Genomic DNA, 16,541 nt, shown 5'->3' on the forward strand with positions numbered 1-16,541 from the left:
TATAATCGGTCTGGTTTGCCAGGTCAGCGTAGCCTCCTTGGTCTCAGTTCGTATCGATCTAACGTATCACAGACCGGGGCCGGTCTGTCAGCGTCTGTCGCTCGGGTCTGTCAGCGCGTGTCGGGCTGTTTGCTCCCCGTCCGTCGGTCTGCTGACGGCTCCACCGTGCCCGGCCGAGGAGGAACCTCCGCGCGGCGGCGGCAGTCGCCGAACGGTTCACCATGGAGCGCGGCGTGCTCCGTGCCCTGCTGCCGGCGCTCCTCTCGGCACTGGCCGTCACAGGTGGGTCCCCGCACCGCTGGCGAGTGTAAAGGATGCGAGTGCGACCCCTGGGATTGAGTTACACTGAACGTGGGCGTGCACTTGTGCCTGGCTTCATGAATGGTTGTCAAAATGTACCATTGATTAGTGCATTACGAGAGAGCCATCGGGTAGGTATGTGTCTGGCTGGCACTATGCGACGCCAGGGACGCTTCCTTCCATTCCAATGTTGGCTCTAGCGCTCGTTTGCTCCCGACTGCATTTTGAGTCACTGGCCGCAGAATGCATAGTGTCTGATCTCACTGTTGTCATGGTAGACATCGATGACACGACGTTGCTTTTCTCTACAGGAGCACAGGCGGACAAAGACCTCTGCCTCAGCGAAAAGAAAACGTCGTGCGACGGAGACCTCACTCTCATCGGTGGAACATGCGGTGAGTACAAAATGACTACGTAGATTTCTCTGGGATATAGACACATTTGAGAAAGTTGATTAATGATGCCGTAGAATGGTGATTACTATTCCGTACACAGTTTCAAACAGAAACACAAAGCCGTTTCAACGTGACTGATCAGCTGTTTGAAGGCGCAAGTCGCAACCTCGAGGATCCGAAAAAAATATGAAGAAATAACACTGTAGTTATTCGAAGATAGGTGTCTTGCGGCTGCCACACCACTGTAAACCTGTTCCACAATTCTGATCCACAGTGGAGACCGACTGGGACGATGCCACCACCTGTGTGAAGGACGCTAGCACCATCATTGTCGGACGGTGGTACTTCCCGGCCGAGAAGGACATCTGCAACCTGGACGAATGCTTCTGCTACTGCAATGAACATAACTACTTCTTCACCGTCTTCTTCCCAAGTGCGCCCAGCTCTCCGCGAAGAAGGAACAACGAGTGAGAAACGGGTCACGTAAATTGTGACACTTCCGTTTTGTTCTAATATGGTATGCCTAAATGTCATGAATGTAAATCAGATTTTGCGTGTCGGATTTCCACTAAGTTGATTATTTTCATGTTTCTGACGAGCTTACTATTCGCGATGCACTGCACTGTTACGTTCAAATCAAACAACATTGAGTTGCTCTTTTTTAATCGCACAAGTCTCTGTTGATGGTTGTCATAACCCCTAAATAATTGACCAATTTTACACATTCTCTCTCCTCAGCAACAAGCTCGTCCCCGGCAAAAAGGCCAAGTGTCTGTGCCACAACCACGCGGGCAAGGTGACGGGCGCGGGAAACCCGTATGCCATTCCGCTGGAGCAGTGTGGCGACTCGCCCGAGTACGCCATCATTATCACCAACGGCATCAGCAAGGCGGCCCGCGCCGCCACCTACAGCGCCCACTACGACTGCGCCCGGTTCGGTGAGTTAGCCAGCGTTCGCCAGCGTGGTTCGCTAATGTTACAACAGTGCCAACTACGACTGAGCCAAGTCCGCTGAGTCTGCTTATCTCCGCTAGACACACACGATATAGCGTGCCTGTGTGTATTCCGTCAATATTCGAAAAGATCACTGATTTTTTTCAGATACCTACTGCAGGTCTTATGTGTGCTATTCATAACTCCAAGCATTATCACATGCATCGACCAGTCTCCATCGCAAATAATTACTGAACAGATGAAGCTCCTGTATGAACGCGAGGTAAAGGTTCCTTGTTCCTTGTTCCAGTTCTTTTGCCTATCTTTGTCTAACGGTCCCTACCGCTTCCACGAACACTACAACTCGAAACCTTCCAGTTTCTGTATCTGACATTGTCGCCTGTTCCCACAGTACACCCGGGCGTTCGGTCTCATGCCACCTATATCTGATAGACCTGACTTTACCGTTTCCACAGTGGCTGGCACTCGGTCTCAGGCAATGGCGGCAGGAGCCGGCCTGCCACCTGGACTTGGTGAGCAAAACAGGACAAGGAGTGAATGACATAGCTCTGATATTCGCGAGAGATTTCGCGCATTGAACAGAACAGTCGGCTTTGTGGGGAAAGATTTGATATTAATACAAAGAAGAGAGATTCGTACATTGACTATGATCATAATTGTTCACACTGTCATGCATTACGTTCAGAAATAATGGTTACAATGCTACTGCATTTTCATATTTATTATTCAGCATTCACACTGCCGCTCGCCACTAAAATATCACCGATTTACATATCTCTTTGCATTTTCAGGGCCGACGAAAACAGCAACTGAACGTAAGTGTCGCCAACCCTCACCGCGGTGAGGGCTGCGTACGGTGCACCGTACGCAGGTGTAGGGTAAGAATCTTGGGTGTAGGGTGGTGTAGGTAAACTACATACGATGAAATGTAGCTGTACGAATGTATACGTTGCACTTCAGCAAACAACATTTCGTGATTCGCCTACAACACAACAGCTTCGTAAAACGTCGTCCCCACCTAATCACAGTCCTTTCGCAACTTTGTTATTGCAATATAGCACGTAACAAATAGTCAAAAGCCTTTGCCCGTTGTTCTAGAATGCCTGGAAGGCCAGGTGTGCTACAACGCCGGCACGGCTGTAAACGGACCGGTCGAATCCGCCCGCAAGCAGACTGAATGTTACTGCAACTGCTTCAAACAGGGCTACTTCTTCGGTGCTTGGAATGAGAAAGGGTGAGTTAACTGCTTGCTAAATCATTGAGAGTTGAGGATGCATGGGACCGCTGCTTCACCTGAAAAGTGATGCAAACGTATTTCATCTTATATTGTAAATGCTTTCTTTTTTGTCAGGAATACGGGCTCAACATAAACCTTCTGTGCGTCAGCCTTCGGTTATTGTTAATATATTTTGTGGACATATGACATTTATTGTTAGCAGCCATTGGTTATTGTAAATATATTTTGTGAACATCTTATGACATATTTTATTGATAGTTATCAATCACCCTAGTATGGAAGTCAAGAGGGACCGAGTCGTTCAGGAAGACGAGACCACTCAACAATGACGAGACTCAGAGCTGCGCAAACCTATGGGTAATAAATTGCCGTCATTTTCCAAAGCACCTTGAGCTGCAATGGGAAAACGGTGCCATTGAATGTTTTTATGAAAGGTAACATAACATATTAGTTGACGCAACTGCCTTTGTTTTTTTTTCAGAAATAGATGCCAGTGCTCAAATCGGAAAATTAAACGCGCTGCCACAAAATGCAGAGATGACGGCAGCCAACTGAAAGTCCTGAAGCGAACATCGACTTTGAAGCGGGTTTGCTGTAAGTAGCTGAAATGGCGTGCTCCCATAATCATACTGCAAATGGACCAAAGTGAGCCATTTGCCACCAAAATGATACCCAGAATGGGCCTAGACCCCCCTCCCCGGCCTCCAAGTAACTTCTGCTGCCGGCCAACTATCCTGTCCGACCCTAACAACTTTCCTGCCGCAAACACCTATCCTATCGTATTATGCTTAGGGTATGTCATCCTCACTGAAAACAGCATTAAATAGCGCACGGCTGGATACACAGTGCACCAATTCGGATGGATTTTACGTTACAGACGTAATATTAACACCTCTAATAAACTTTTTGAAAAAGATGGGTTACGACTAGTTTATCGTTATTCATCAAATGACAACATAAAATAAGTCACCATGACAGGTCTCACGTTGTTACGTGCAAACAAAAAGTATGTCGCGTTACTCATATATGCACTGATGCAAAATATGCATATGTTTGACAGGTGAAGCAGTAAACGAAAAACCGCCGACGGAGGCGCCTCCCACCACCGCAGCGCCGACCACAGCCGCTCCCGAAGGTGATTACCGTATATGTCGTCAGTGTGGTGATTACCGTACCTATATATCGTCAGTGGAGTTTAGGTATATGACGAAATATGAAAGAGCATGATCACTTTCATCAGATTAGCCAGTGAAATAGAGACGCGCAAAAATTTTCACGAGATACAATATTAGGGTTACGTATGCAATATTATGGACGAAACTGGAACGGAACATGGAACACCACCTATGTATGAAGGGCAAGACATGACCAATGTTCGCCCCTCTCGGCGACCATCACACTGTTCAGAAGTTACCCTGTTATATATGCTTTCAGGCGGGTCAAGATCATCCCCAGTCGCAGGTGGTCCTCCGCCACTGGGTAAGCATTATCTTTATCATCTAGCTATGTCTAGGCATATAGTTTTAAGAACAATATATTGGGGTTTTTACGTTTCAAATCCAAAACAACATTAAGGGCTAACGATGCCTCTTGCAGCATATCAGTTAGACGCTACAGATGTCTTACTAAGGTAAAAAGTGAAGTTGATAGATGTGTTAACGATGCTTAGTTCGATCCCATTAATGTTTATTTCTGGTCCTGCTAAAATATACCTCGTCATTCAATGAGTCAATCAGTTCACTTCGGGAAGCCGTATGAGCAGTATTCTGGAATAAAGTTTTATACTTGTTCGTTTTCAGGCGGGTCAAGGTCTTCACCAGTGGCGGGAGGACCCCCTCCCCCGGGTGAGTCGGGTGGTCGGGTTCTTTGTAATGAGTAATATGCATTGAGACAATCACTACGTTTTCATGACACGTCTAAATCGATATAACGAAATTTCACGTGCGTTTTTCTCGGATACAGTATTCACCTATGAAAAAAGAGCGTATATATGGCTTTAGCTGGCACCTAATCCTATATTTACAAATAACATTTCTTAAATGATATCTAAATGATACGCCTAAGGGAGAAAAACCATTTTGCGAAATCGGCTTAACTAGAGTCATGGAAACGTAGTAATTGTCTTCATGTGAACCGCAAACGCGCATAAATGGATAATGCACGCGGTGGCTGTGAGTTGTGACTAATGAAATGTGAAGACCTCACGTAGTTAGATGTTAAAAAAAGAAGCACGGATCTAGAGCAAACAGCCTAGAAGATTCGGGAAATAATTTGTTGAAATCTGGTTTAATTATTTCAGGCGGTTCGAGATCTACCCCCATGGCGGGTGGCCCTCCCCCTGCAATGCGTAAGTGCGAGACTAGTGTCATACATGCATATGGGGTAAGTGCTGCGCTGGCTCGTACTATGTCAGCTGGCAATCAGGTTATGTGGTTATTGGTTGTACATACAGTGTACATCAAAAGTCAATGAAGCAATTGGCTGCATTTTATATTCTGCAACGTTACCTTATCTAAGGTCATATGGCATTCCGTATTCGTGCATACATTTATAGATAATCTAGTTTTAGAAAAAAGACCAAAGGCAGATACATGAGTGCAGTTCGGTATCTAAAGTATATATCTATTTGTGACGATATTTTTAGGGCACTGGCAGGATAACATTAACGTTCACGACCTTTTTATTATCTTACGTATTGTATACATGCCATATGTTTCCTTTAACTCTGAATAACTTGAGAAAAAAATCATCAAGTTGAAATAGTATTTCCATATCGCTAAATATTTCCGTGACTGAATTTCAGCCGGATCAAGGTCGACGCCTATGTCCGGTGGTCCGCCAGCACTTCCAGAAAGTGAGTCCCACTCGGATTGAATTAGAAATAAACCGCCGATAGCCCTATAGGCCAATGGGCTATTACAGCCTGGTGTATGACAGTGAAACAAGATTTACTTGATTTTATATTTATCACTGCATACAGTTCCATCATCAACGAATGTTTTCAATACATTTCCAGCCCACAGTATTTATTTGTACTGTCAGCTATGTAGATCGATTCCTTGGGTATATCCAACATCCTCGAAATGTGATTGCTCTAACGAAAGCGTCTCTTTCAGGTCCCAAGACTCCGACGGTGGGCATTGCCGACGAACCCGACTTTGTGATACCAGGTAAGCCAAGAAGGAGATGTAATCCGCGCCTGTGTTTTTAGAAGGAACATAAACTGTTCACAAAAATAATAATTTTGTCATCAGTATGTTTTACTGTTGTCTGACAATGCCTTCATGCCTAATGCCTAAAATGCATAATAACAATGCCTAATGTCTCCATGCCAAAATTGCATGTATGTAGAGATACGGGTGCAAAACAGCTGGTGGTGAGCCAACTCATTCCATTCGTGATTTCTCTTTCTCATGTCTCAATGGTCTCAATACATCTCAATATGATTCAAGGCAAAATGCAACATAAGTTTCTGTCAGCAGTAGTCTTTCGGGACTCCTTACAAGCCACTTTTCTTTTCCAGATGACATTGACCTGCCGGATCCTGACCGTAAGTAACATCGAATAACTTTTCAAGGGCAAACAGAAACACAGTGGGAGATATACCTAAAGGCCGCCCCCACACTGGACCTCGCATGCGGGTTGCGAGTTTTTGGGTTTTCGGGTTTCTTCAAAATCAAATAATACAATCTAAGCTGAGTGACCCACACTACCATCTAACAAGCGTGCCTGCACTTGCGAGCCACCTTGCATCGCATTCCAAAAGATTTTTAGTCAACTTATGATATTCCTTGCTGCGAGGTGTGCGAGTTCTGCGAGGTTTGCGGGTTTTTCGTTGGAGTCGAATTTTGGTTCGTTGCTCTGGTATTGCGACTATATGTAGTTTTCTGAAAGTGTACCGGCTTCGTTGCATTCATGAAGTTACCATGAAGGAACGGTCTAATCACTCTATGAATTAGTATTATGCCCGCAAACTCAAAACCCGCCAACTTGCAACCCGCATGCGAGGTCCAGTGTGGGTCGGCCTAGGCATTGACCTTACATCCAAAGTTCGCTTATACACACATAACGGGAGATTACTGGACATTACAACCCACACACAATGCTACACATAACGTTTTACACAAAAGTACCTATACCGGTCCGGTACCGGTAATTGGTTGAAAAGATCTCATTTTGGAACGACCTGTACTTATCGCTAGAAGTACAGTTAAGTATAGTTAAGTATTGCGCCCTGATAATCGGTTATCTCGTCACCGATATCTTTTTTTATCGAGCTGTACAGGGTGTCCCGAAATTGATGCGCGGTTGGTGCCGCATGTTATGCTATCCCTCCCGAATGCTGAACAACTGCAATTTTACCGGCTCTGGCACCACGTACATCTTGCTGGTCACACGATCACGTGAACCAAGCGGCTAACCCGACCGCGGCCGGTAGTGGGCGCGGGAGGCCACTCTTGTCCAGACAGGCAACGTGGAGAAACCGCATATCACCAAAAGTGAAAAGGCACAAACTACCGATCCGCTACCGGTGGGGATGATCAAGGACGGTGTGACCCAGGTTCCGGATGCCAGAGAATTGGGCGTCAACTCTGCGACAATTTAAACTTTGGATGGACTGCAAACGATCAGGAGAGACACTCAAGGACAGCACAGTTCGAGGGCGGAAGACTGCCTTGAGCCGAGTGGCGAAAATCGTGATTGCAAAGTCGACCTTTAAAAAGCACCATTCAACATCGCTGACAAGAAAACTGAATGAGATGCATGTCCCAGCATCCAAATCGACCCTCCACCAGTATTTGAAGACTATCTTGAAGCTGAAGCTGCTCAGCTTCAGGATGCAGACTTGGCCTACCGTGGTCCAGAAGTGCAGGCAGCTGGATTTCGCGAAGACCCACAAAAACTGGACCATTCAGGACTGGAGATGCGTCCTTTTCAGTGACAAGGTGCCCTTTGTGGTCTCTAAGCCCCTAACTGCCAGAACGATCGAAATGTGGGCCAACGGCAGCTCTGAGGAGTCCGCTGTCGAGACGGTGAAACGTCTGCTGAAGAATCTCATTTGGAGCATGATGAGCTACAGAGGCGCTCTGAGCTTCACGAGGTGCCTCGGGGACAGACCGTGACTGCTTATTACTATGTCAACGAGGTGCTGAAGAAGACTGATGCCACAAAGATGCTGCGGGAAAAGGTAACTGGTTCAAAAACCAGACTCAAACTTTTGTCGGACATGTCCAGGGCCATTTTCCAGCAAGAAAGGGCTCCAGCTTATCACGCCAGGAATACCCAGGACTGGTGCCGAGCGAGGCTCCCAGGCCTCTGGGAGAAGGGGACATGGTCTGGCAACAGTCTGGACCTGTCCCCGATCCAAATTATCTGGACGATCGTCAGAAAAGAGCTCAGCAAGCTTCCACGGGCTAGCTCAGAGAAGAGGCTGTTTCAGAAGATATAAGCGGCATGGCGTTGTTTCAAAGGAGAGACTCTTGACAACCTGAAACGTGACACGCTAGAGTGCAATAGGCCGTGTATGCAACTGAATGGGGACTATGATAACATATAAGCCGTGAAATAAATTCGAGCACTTTATAAGTTATTGAGGATAGAACAACCGCGCATCAATTTCGGGACACCCTGTACGCCCATCGTGAATGAATCACACACAAAATGTATGGCTTCATATGTATGGCTATAGTATAATATGGCTTCATAGGTACTCAAAAACTCAACAGCATGTACGTAGGCCGCTCTTACGACACATTCTGTCATTTACAGTGCCTCCTTACGACCCGAACTTCTTCTTCGACTATCCTCCTGAGCCGCTGCCCGACACATGTGAGTACTGTTCTGAGTGTCACTGTGCAGTGTGCAGTGCGCACTGTCAGCGAGGCTTTTCTCGCCTCACACTAACATTATACACTGTAAGTGTGAAATCATTCCGGACCCGAGTTGAATGGAACCGGCGATGCTACGGACTACAGAGTCATGAAAGCCGTAGTCATATATGTAGCATACATCAACGGTCAAATGATAGATGGCAACTGTCCGAAATTTACGACTATATTGTTAGGAATTTGGAAACGTTTCCAATTTCTTGTGAGATTTTAGAGGGAGGAAACCCTTGTACGTAGAAAACATATTATTATCCTTATCACTATTCGTAACTATGTGGCACTTGATTTCGATAAGTCTGAAATGTCGATTACAATAAAAGTGCCCACACAAAGCGTTAGAACGTCTAAAAACAAACGTCATCATCCCAACTTCGCTAAAGGAATTGGCATCCACAAGCAAAGCATTTCGCTACCATGCATTTACCTGCTCTTTTACCCCGTTTTCCGGTGTATGTTTGTTTCAGATTTGTTTGACCTGATCCTGCCGCCTGAGCAGCCAGACTGGCCCCCGCCGAGCCCGCCCGACCAGGAGCCGGACATCTACATTGTGTACCTGCCGTACTTGGAGAACCCTACCCCGACGCCCACGGTAAGGATGGATGGGGCGTGGTGTCCGAGCTTAGCCGCTGCCTGACCTGGCTGTCCAGTAAAAGGCGCGATGGATCTTTACGAATTTCATACCGCCGCTGAGGCAACGCCCGAAATATTTTCCAGTTTTAACGAATACATTTCCCGAGCTTCTGCACCCTAATTCGTAAATTTCGCCTTACATTGTTCAACGTTCACACTCTTGATCTCTGTAACTCGTCGTAACCTCTAACCATAGGATATCACCTTCTTCGTGGACCCGCCGATCTACGAGTTCGACATGCCGGCCGTGCACTGGGAGTACCCGGACCCGGTGAACTGGTGGCCGGACCCGCTGCTGCTGCAGCCCGAGCCCCTCGACTGGATCTGGCCGCTGGACCCCTCCTGGGACACCTACTGGCCCAGCCTGGACAGCTTCTTCCCAAGCATGATGACAGAACCGTCCGTCATCTATTCGTACTTCTGAATGCCGTCCTGCGAGGCGAGACTGGTGCGTTTAAAGTGCCTTTAGGTACTACGCGCAAGAGGATTGGCACCTTGCAGTGTACAGGGTGGTATGTAGTTTGTAGGTATGTGTTTTTGTTGGGGTCTCCTCGCACGTTATTTTCAAGGTGTGTCGCACTGAGTGAATCGCATCACACGCAACCGACGAAGAGCACTTTAAATGTGACCAATATATTTATTGAAACAAAGGTTCGCCGAGGCACGTTATGTGGCTTGTTCTAAAAAAAAAGAACCAATAATTTGGTGAATACACCCAGGAGTAGGGACGACGTCAGCACTGTAGTGAAAAGAGGACGGCAAGAAGTGTTCAAAAACCCAAAAGCTCCATCAGCGTGAGAAGTGTTGAAGTTTGTCATTTTGTGACTGCGCCTGGCTGGCAGCGCTGTACTGCATGGTCATGTGTTCGACTTTGAAGTTTATGCCATTTACCAACAAAAAAGCAAGGGAATTGAAGCATTGGTGCACGATTGTCTTTAGACTGTCTACATTTAGACATTGCAGATCGGTGCTGTAAATATAATTACTATGTACTTGTGGTGTTTGCTGATCTTAACCATCGCATGTGTAGGGGGGGGGGGTCGGATGGACCCCCCATGGTTTTTCGCGAATAACTCGCGTAAAAATCGGCCGATCGCGACGAAACTTTCAGTACCCTCGCATCGCTCAATTTTACACCTACCCTGAAAATTTCATGACCCTGACTCAAATGACCTTTGACCTGTGACCTCTTTTCCGGGACCATGTTTGCCCGGAATCGCGATTCCGCGTATGTCGGCTCGCATTAGCCGCGCGTTTGCAAGCTTTTCGTGGTTTCAAACGTTCAAACATGTGATTTGATGTTGCTCTCATGCATTAAGGTGGGTGTCAAGGTCACCTGAAGGTCAGGTCAGGTCATTGACCTTTGGTGACCTCGGGTGACCTCGGTTCACTTTTTCGAGTTTTACATGTTTCTAGGCTAGTTTTTGGAGCTGAATTAGAATCTAGCAACCATTTGAACATTTACGAAGTAGTTTTGGTGCCTTCGTAACATGTTACGAAGCTGTCAGAGGCGGTTGATCCGTACTACGAATACCCGTCACGACGCCTACTGGTTGACCTGACCTGACCTGACCCGACCTGGTCTAAATGCTTAAAGAAATCATCTGTGATCAAAACGAACACGATATTCGTGATCAGCACCCCGAAAAAACCCTTAACAGCCACACTTTACGACTTTCTAATAGGTCCCGATTTTCCCGACTTTGGGGCATTGACCTGACCTGGAAGGTCAACGAATGACCTAGGACCTTAAAATTGGGTATCATCGGCTTCCTCTCATCACGGGCAACACGCTCGTTTTTTCCGCGAAGCTCTAGCTCGATCAGGGGCCAAACGGCAAGGGGGGGTCCAACCGACCCCCCCCCCCCCCCCTACACATTAGAAGCTGGAAAACGCCGCACACATGCGAGGGTTAATATCTTATCTATTCGACGCCGCGCATTATCTGGGGTGTCCAGTTCCATATTTATCCTGATTGAAGGTGACTTAAAAATATAGGGTTCATGGTAACAGATCCAAGTAGAGCTTGTTTCGGTTCAAAAAGGCCGTAGTCGTAGTCACTAACATTCCTGTAACGTGTTCGTCTTTTTGTGACGTCATCGCGTGAATTGTGCCCTTTTGCTGAGGAAATCTCTTTAATAACTACCTATATGCTTCGGGATATTTCGTAAGATTCAGGATCAGTGTAACGAAAAATATAATCTCAGTGTCTAAACTATGTAATAGATGCAATTTTTAGTCCCGAAATAGTTCACACCATGGCGTCAGCATTCCCTCGTGACGCCACCTGTTATTTATCGCCTGGGGTTGAACGAAGAGATTCTCCATTTGCCCAAAATAATATCACAAAACTTGGTTAACTTACAAAAATTACATATATTACGGAAGCCATTTATCTATCACGATGCAGCAGTCAGTTCTAATAGCCATCGACAATTCGATCAAATGACGCAGATCAGCACATTCAGTCAGAAGTCCGTGTCCGGGTCAATGCTACAGGCGAGCCCGACTCCGCACCAGTCTCCGCCCCAGGCTCAGTGGCCTCTATCCCAGTTTCTGTACCAACATTTACCCCGGTCTCTTTCCCAGCCTTTTCCCCACCTTCCGTACCGCGTGTCGTCTCAGCCGCCGCGTCTGCCTTCTTTACCTCTCGGCTCTCGGGCCCTTTAGCCGCGCCGGAGTCGCTATACCGCTCCCCGAGTAGCTCCATAAGCCTACCGGTCAGCCGGTCCAGGCTGGCGGGGGTCGTCTGGAACGGCTGCAGCGCGCGGCTGAAGGCGACATCGGCGTCCCTGGCCAGCGCCGCCAGGTCGGGGTGCAGCTGCAGCAGACTGGTGGCACGCCGGGAGGGGGGGGGGGGCGGTCATTAGATGGAGCGCGGTAGGGTGCAGCGGTCCGAGCAACGACACAAAACATATGACAGAACATACAGGATAAGAAACATGACAAAACAAGCCACAAATACTCCAATTTGTTAGTCTCGTTTTCACGTGAAGTACGACAGGCTTATCTTCATCAACACTGACATGAAGTATGATGCTACTTTCTAAAATGCCAAAGCCTCTAAGAGCCAATGACGTAACGGCAGCACGTACCAGTTGAGCAGGACGACGGCGGCGAGGGTCCACTGGCTAGGCGTCATTGTGACGTTGGTGGCCGTCAGGCGGAAACTGGCCACCAGGAGACGCAGCGGTAACGTGACGTCAGACATCAGCAGCCCCAGCGGCGGCAGCAGCCGGGCCGTGCTGCGACACAAAGATATAGCTGAGGTGACACATGCAAATAAACGGCACCATTTGGCGCAGCACGAATATTTTAGCTGGGCTAAAAATATGACACATGATTAACAAAATGAAAAAGAGCAAAGGAAATTAGCACAGCGGTCTTAAGTAAGAGTTGTGCCTGGAAAATAAAACTAATTCAACTCACAACTGTTTCAAACGCATGTGAATTCCCCCTCTCCAGACCGAGAAGATACAGTCATTTGCAAAGTCTGAAACGTCGCTAACTCAAAGCAATACAATCATCTGAACAGCCTTTCCAAGCGCCGACCCATCACCCACAACTCACGCCTTGCCGAGGTGGTCGTTGACGATCCGTCGCCGCTGCTTATCCTGAGACTCGAGCAGCGGCTCGGGCGGCACCGGGCGGCCATCCTCCGTCACCTGGGCGGGGGCGACCGGCCGGGGCGGCACCGCCGCCGGGACGCGCACCTGGCCCTGCAGGTAGGCGAGCAGCGCCCGGTTCCGCGCCGCCGCCTCCTCCGGGCTGAGCACAGGAGCGAGTGGAACGGGGGTGTCTGGGGTGCCACCAGACGGGCTTTCATAGCCTGTAGAGCCTTCGGCAGCGGCTGACGGGATATTCACCCGCAGTGGATCAGCGAGCGGTGCAGCGGCGGCGACCGGAGTCCGGTCCGAGAGCCAGTCGAGCAGACGAGCCTCCACCACCTTCAGAGGATGCTGTTGCCGCCGCGCAGCGCGCACCGGACGCTTGAAACCGGATGTCTGTGAGACGGCGGGGACGGCCGGGGGCGTCGGGGGCGCTGGCGTTGATCGTGCCGTTTGTTCAGGGGCGGAAGGCAGCACGGACGGATTGTCGGCAGGATCTTGTCGACACGAAGCTTCATCGAGAGATGTAGCTCTGTCGGCTCTGTCATCGTTCTCCATTTTCTGAGGACATGTAACTTCTTCTGATACACACTTTTTCGGCTCTTCCTCCTTCATCGGCTTGTCATCCCTCCTTTCATCAGCTGAATTATTATTCGCCTGTACCCGACACACTCTCTCTATCTCATCTCCCTCGCTCCCTTCTGCCTTCGCACTCTCCTCAAACTGCACTGCCTTTCTCTCCGCCCTCCCTCCTTCACTCTCTGCTCCTGAGGGCCGCCTCAGACAAGATCGCCGCTGCTTCCTGGCTCCGCGTTCCTCCGGCTTCCCCCGCTCCTCCTCCGGTTTCAGGCCGAGGTCTCTGATCTGTTCAGACAGCTCGTCAAACTGATGCATCATGCTTGTTGCCACCTCATTGGTAGTTATCTCAGACGGAGGTGACTCGTCGGCCGGCGCACGTGCCACGCCCAGTTCCACAACGTCACCGGCCACACCCTTTCTGTCGGTCAGGGACATGGAAAAGTGTCGGAAAGATGGCAAAAGGCGAAACGATATGTGAAAGAAGCGAAACATCATCAACCGATATTCGACAGCAATGATAAAGCCATGCAAGTGATCATCATTTTTTTGTTTGGTATTATCTAGTCTATGTACCACGTCCTTACATGGCTAATTGATTCCGCACTAGAATGACAGCCCCCTCCCCCCCCCCCCCCCCACTCACTCATTGTTTTCCTTTTGGAGCAGTCTGAAGACGGGCGGCGGCTCCTTGTCCCGGAGCCAGAGGGGGCTGGTCTGAATTTGAGGCTTCAGATGTCGTGAAGCGCGGAAACATGCATTACTGCAGTATTTCTGAAAAACCAGCAAACATAAATATGCTAAATGACCGGATGAAACATGGGCACAAGCCGGTAACGTAGGTACACAAAACCGATCTGACCATACTTGACATACATATATGAAAGGTTACAACTAGCTGTCATTGATTGATTAGCAAACCCAAAGTATCTACCGAACACATGATCTACGTGATTATTGAAAACTAGAGGCATGAACACTGACCGAACGCAAACACTAGATTAAAAACCAGTGTCAGGCGGCCCACAGACCTTCCTCTCTGACATGTCGTAGATGCGGTTGGTAATTGTGGAAATGTGGAACTGGTGCTCGGCCACCCGGCCTAGCCGGTTAGCGCAGAGCGGGTAGCCGCAGCAGCCGGTGCAGGAGCGCTCCTCTATGACGTCATCATAGTGCTGCTGGTCAATAAACTGCAGCTGAAACCAGAAGCGATGTCTCAGTAATGTGCACTGCCCTTAGCCTCAACACCAGAACAGACCTCGCAGAAATGTAGGCAATGATAAAAGGAATAGAGGCAAGTATCTTATATAAAATGGCAGAACACATGGGACATTTTGCAACAAAAGTTATCATCATGCAAGAGCTATAGTTTTCATGACAGTGCCCCACCTGATGAAGAAGCCATACAGGGTTGATGACTGGCTCAATAAGCAGCTCTACAATATGAAGAGCTCGCTGGTCGCAAAAACGCTTCTTTTCAGCGGCAGCAAGAATGTCTTTCTGCCTGAAAAGAGGATTAGGTGAAATGTTTGTAGCTGATGTCAATTTTCAGAATAAATTGACATGCAGGATGCTCATAACATGAGAGAAATAATAAGAATAAATGCTACATGTGCATATAGATAACAAAAGTGAAACTAGCTTGGATGCAAATGAAAATAATTGAATGTCGCATGCAAAAAAGAGCACCAAATAATTGCATTAAGAAACTGCTCATCATTAATAACTTGAACTCACCTTTTTGTTAGCTTGGGAAGCTGGTGGGCCTCCATAATGGATCCCAAAATGCAAAAATTAACCTGAAATTCAGCCCCGTGCGCCACCAGACCCTTGTGACCGGTGAAGTGTCGGATTTGTGTCCATAAGGTGGGTGAAGGCACGTGATCGCCTGAGGCGGTGGGGGGTAAAAATATTTTCGTCATTTAAAGGGACCCTTCCACCTTAACATTAGATTTGAGTTGAGATAGCCAAAACGGGGTCCCTGGCTCACAATTACCGGTTTCGGCACTCACAACATCGAGAAATGCCTTAAATCGGAAATATTGAATTTCAACATTGCAGCATTTTGATTCAGAGGGGCTAATGCATAAGAATACCCCTCTGAATGTGTGACGTCAGCGCAGATATCTAACGATTTTTAAATGTTTGACTAAAACGTTTTGTATCACGCGGTGGTATATGCTGCTTTGCGCGCAACAAGTTCCGGCCCGCACTTTCAGCTGCCAAACTATTGCTTCCTAATAAAGTCGCTAGGAACAGCGGAGATCCCAAAAAGTAAACAAAAGTAAAAGTCTAATATCTTGAAAACCGGTGAATATTTTTCGGTGAAATTTGGTAGATATTCATTTTCGCTCTTTCTGAACCGAGCGACATCACTTTCATGCCAATTCATAAACTTTTTTGAAGGTGGGAGGGTCCCTTTAATGCTCAATGCAATCGCTGCGAATTTTTACAAGACCTTCTCCTTGTCGTTGTTCCTTGCTTTCAACGACTGGTCCCCGAGTAATGACTATCCTCACGCAAGATAGGATGGATGGAGCTAGCAATTAAGCCCAAAAAACATATCGAAAATGTTATAAAACACTTCTTTTGAAGGAGATGAATTGAATGGTTTTGGGGCCTCACGAAACATGTCTCAGATATGACGCGTCAACGCGTATATTCGAATCAAGATTCGAATCCAGTATGAGTAGAGCACGGACGTATAAATAAACTGGACTGACGATCCCAATGGACCTCCTATGGAAGATAGTGAAGCCGACAAGGCGCCATTTTACGTTGCCAAAAACCCGTGCTCTGAGGGAGTGTCTAAAAAGCAGACGAGATTAGCAGACGAGCCCATGCTCAGTAACTACTGGACCGATTTTGATAATTCTTTCACCATTCAATAGCAGGGAACTTATATAGGTGCCGTTTTTCGTTTTTTGGCGATTGGTTCACTCTGACTGGACCA

The 16,541-nt window shown here is 47.7% G+C and overlaps 2 protein-coding genes across 7 annotated transcripts; one reads left to right on the top strand and one right to left on the bottom strand.

Annotated features, from left to right (window-relative positions):
* The first annotated feature begins 62 nt into the window (after nt 1–62).
* LOC122393124 lies at nt 63–10,398 on the top strand. Its single transcript, XM_043388796.1, has 18 exons — nt 63–282; nt 612–695; nt 970–1,162; nt 1,434–1,633; nt 2,105–2,161; nt 2,441–2,464; nt 2,748–2,883; nt 3,368–3,480; nt 3,947–4,021; nt 4,321–4,365; nt 4,686–4,730; nt 5,186–5,233; nt 5,690–5,740; nt 6,003–6,056; nt 6,410–6,436; nt 8,656–8,715; nt 9,239–9,363; nt 9,601–10,398. The coding sequence occupies exons 1-18, from the start codon at nt 222–224 to the stop codon at nt 9,826–9,828; spliced, it is 1,626 nt and encodes a 541-aa protein (XP_043244731.1). The 5' UTR covers nt 63–221; the 3' UTR covers nt 9,829–10,398.
* A 1,362-nt stretch (nt 10,399–11,760) lies between these two features.
* Nucleotides 11,761–16,329, bottom strand: LOC122393119 (putative RNA polymerase II subunit B1 CTD phosphatase Rpap2). Of its 6 annotated transcripts, none has more exons than XM_043388788.1 (8): nt 16,291–16,329; nt 15,326–15,417; nt 14,978–15,092; nt 14,620–14,784; nt 14,235–14,362; nt 12,975–14,009; nt 12,500–12,649; nt 11,761–12,235 (listed from the first exon to the last, which is right to left on the bottom strand). In XM_043388788.1, the coding sequence occupies exons 2-8, from the start codon at nt 15,358–15,360 to the stop codon at nt 11,869–11,871; spliced, it is 1,995 nt and encodes a 664-aa protein (XP_043244723.1). In that variant the 5' UTR covers nt 15,361–15,417; nt 16,291–16,329; the 3' UTR covers nt 11,761–11,868. The 6 variants fall into 6 exon arrangements, with proteins under 6 accessions (XP_043244723.1, XP_043244721.1, XP_043244720.1 ...); XM_043388786.1 differs by having other exon boundaries at nt 15,326–15,476; nt 16,291–16,311; XM_043388785.1 differs by having other exon boundaries at nt 15,326–15,476; nt 16,214–16,303.
* Between the last annotated feature and the right edge of the window lie 212 nt (nt 16,330–16,541).

This window comes from Amphibalanus amphitrite, unplaced genomic scaffold, assembly GCF_019059575.1.
Source record: "Amphibalanus amphitrite isolate SeventyFive unplaced genomic scaffold, NRLGWU_Aamphi_draft 000516F_arrow, whole genome shotgun sequence".
Taxonomy (NCBI): Eukaryota; Metazoa; Arthropoda; class Thecostraca; order Balanomorpha; family Balanidae; genus Amphibalanus; species Amphibalanus amphitrite.

Bases quoted from the DNA above. Each gene is read 5' to 3' on its own strand.
- LOC122393124 (XM_043388796.1), top strand. From the start codon at position 222: ATGGAGCGCGGCGTGCTCCGTGCCCTGCTGCCGGCGCTCCTCTCGGCA. The intron at 4,731-5,185 runs GTGAGTCGGGTG...TAATTATTTCAG, and splicing joins GGGAGGACCCCCTCCCCCGG to GCGGTTCGAGATCTACCCCC. The intron at 9,364-9,600 runs GTAAGGATGGAT...CTCTAACCATAG, and splicing joins ACCCTACCCCGACGCCCACG to GATATCACCTTCTTCGTGGA.
- LOC122393119 (XM_043388784.1), bottom strand. From the start codon at position 15,510: ATGACGAAAATATTTTTACCCCCCACCGCCTCAGGCGATCACGTGCCT. The intron at 14,785-14,977 runs GTGGGGCACTGT...TTCTGGTTTCAG, and splicing joins CTGTATGGCTTCTTCATCAG to CTGCAGTTTATTGACCAGCA. The intron at 12,236-12,499 runs GTACGTGCTGCC...GCGTGCCACCAG, and splicing joins GCCGTCGTCCTGCTCAACTG to TCTGCTGCAGCTGCACCCCG.